At 63.2% G+C, this 1,974-nt stretch overlaps 1 protein-coding gene across 2 annotated transcripts; it reads right to left on the bottom strand.

Annotated features, from left to right (window-relative positions):
- Positions 1–18: 18 nt before the first annotated feature.
- Positions 19–1,967, bottom strand: LOC113960682 (maestro heat-like repeat-containing protein family member 1). 2 transcript variants are annotated; one of them, XM_027670340.1, is made up of 6 exons: positions 1,813–1,967; positions 1,447–1,594; positions 1,014–1,201; positions 788–925; positions 408–522; positions 19–280 (listed from the first exon to the last, which is right to left on the bottom strand). In XM_027670340.1, the coding sequence occupies exons 1-6, from the start codon at positions 1,938–1,940 to the stop codon at positions 53–55; spliced, it is 945 nt and encodes a 314-aa protein (XP_027526141.1). In that variant the 5' UTR covers positions 1,941–1,967; the 3' UTR covers positions 19–52. The 2 variants fall into 2 exon arrangements, with proteins under 2 accessions (XP_027526141.1, XP_027526142.1); XM_027670341.1 differs by having other exon boundaries at positions 1,878–1,964.
- Between the last annotated feature and the right edge of the window lie 7 nt (positions 1,968–1,974).

The following is a 1,974-nucleotide window of genomic DNA, read 5'->3' as shown; positions in this document are numbered from 1 at the left end:
CCCGAGGGACTGGGGCAGCTGAGCGGGGAGGCAGCAGAGCTGGGAGCAGCTGTCACAGCTCCCGAAGCCCAGCCAAGCCCAAGCGACTGCGTTCCCCAGCCCCAGGGTTCCAGCACGGCTTCAGCCAAGTGCCCCTTCTCACCATCACGGGATCCTGGCTGAGCACCAGGAGGCCTCGGAGCGCCAGGCGACGCCTCTCTGGGCACCCACTCCGCAGGTGCCTTGCAAGGCTCTGCAGAATGCTGTCTCCCCAGTCACTCATGTCCAGCTCGTCCAGGACCTGAAAGGCGCAGAACAGTGACGGGGTGCCCGGTTGGCAGGAGCCCAGACCCACACAGGGCTGGGCCCTCCAAGAGGGCAGAGAGGTGGAGGCAGCTCGGCCAGGCAGCGCTCGCCATCAGGCTCACCTCCACAAGGAATGCCACGGCGAGGACCTCCAAGTGGGGCTCCTCCCTGCTCAGCAGCTCCAGCAGGTGGAGTGTGATGCGGGAACACAAGGGGCTGGAGACACGGCGCATCTCCCTGCCAGGGGGAAAAAGGCACCCATTGACCCTGAGCCCCGTGGGCAAACCTCTCCCGGGATGGACTCACAGAGGCCTGGTCTTTCCCCAGGACAAGGGCACTCTGGGAGGCGGCTCCTCCTGTGCACCCGCCTCTCCCAGCCTTTGCCACTCTGCTTGGCCATCCCTCAGTGACAAGGCCCTCTGGCCCATGACCACGGGCACTGTGTGGGGTGCCCCGTGCACAGGCAGAAATGACAGGGGCAGCAGGGACAAGGGGGTCTCACCTGGCCAGCAGACCCACCGCGTAGTGGTGGGTGTCGGTGCTGAGGAGCGTGTCCCAGCCGCGCTTGCGTTCCATTGAAACCACAACTTCCTCACACTCCAGATGGCAAAGCAGGGCCTTCGTGATCAGCACTGCAAACCTGTGTGCAGAGCAAAGCCCAGGTCATGCCGGGAGCCCTGAGCCAGTCCCGAGGGCACAGAAGGCAGAGGAGGACTGGGATGGAGCACCTGTTGGGCTCGGTGGGAAGGTTGTGTTGCTCCCGGCATCCCCTCCAGAAGGTGTCGACCTCCTCTGGCATCTGCTCTGTGCTGATGACAACTTGGCAGAGCAGAGCCACGAGGAGACGGGGGGAATACTCTATCAATGACTCTGCAAACCGGAACATCTGCAGAATCTCCCAGATCACCCTGGTTGCCTGCAAAAGATAAACCCCCCGGACACAGCTCTCAGTGCCCAGATGTCCATGTGGCAGGGCCCGAGCGCGGGAGGGAGAGGCCAGGGAGGATGCAGGGGGAGCAGCTGGCCTGGTGCCCCTGAACCTGCCCCTAACCTACATTTCCAGCCCAGTGCCTGAGGCAGGGAGATGCAGTGCTGGGGGAGGATGGAGAGCCACCGGAGAGGTGACCTGGGGGGGAGCAAAAGCCCTTTCCAGAAACTCACAGCCAGGGCAAAGACATCTGTTTCGTCCCCGTCAGAGGTGGACATGCCGTGCAGTGGCCAGTCCTCCATCACGGAGAGCAGCTCTGGCAGCACCTTCACCACTGTCCTTCCAGATGAGGTGATGGTCCTCCACATGATGGCAGCAGCTCTGCGGGACCAGAGTTCTGTGTCAGGGGGGTTGCCTTGAGGAGCAGGGAGGGAGCGTGGCAGCAGGATCGGGGCTGACATGACAGGGCTGGGAAACAGAGGGGCCAGGGGGTCCTGGAACTCTCCGTCCCTCTGGCAGACCACGTGGGACGGGATGGACAGAGTGATGGGCTCTAAAGGCTGGTGTGCCCCTAGCCCCGAAGGCAGAGGGTCCTGTACCTGTCACATGATGGGGCACAGCGCAGGAGGGTCACCACAGCATCAGCAGGGTGTTCTTCAGTCACCCTCAGAAACTCCGCCAGCACCTTCTCTTCTGGAGTCGCGCTGGCTGTCAGTCTCTGGTGCATGTCTCTGACGAAGGCTGGCACCTGGAGGAGGCAT

The sequence above is a fragment of the Neopelma chrysocephalum genome, unplaced genomic scaffold (genome assembly GCF_003984885.1).
Source record: "Neopelma chrysocephalum unplaced genomic scaffold, ASM398488v2 Primary Assembly neopelma1_96843, whole genome shotgun sequence".
Classification (NCBI taxonomy): domain Eukaryota; kingdom Metazoa; phylum Chordata; class Aves; order Passeriformes; family Pipridae; genus Neopelma; species Neopelma chrysocephalum.
This window is presented reverse-complemented; position numbering and strand designations above follow the sequence as displayed.

What these genes read in the sequence shown, in the direction of transcription:
- LOC113960682 (XM_027670340.1), bottom strand. Translation starts at nt 1,940, where the DNA reads ATGCACCAGAGACTGACAGCCAGCGCGACTCCAGAAGAGAAGGTGCTG. An exon ending in CAGATGTCTTTGCCCTGGCT is followed by an intron (nt 1,202 to 1,446) that starts GTGAGTTTCTGG and finishes TATCTTTTGCAG; the next exon opens with GCAACCAGGGTGATCTGGGA. An exon ending in CCGTGGCATTCCTTGTGGAG is followed by an intron (nt 281 to 407) that starts GTGAGCCTGATG and finishes TGCGCCTTTCAG; the next exon opens with GTCCTGGACGAGCTGGACAT.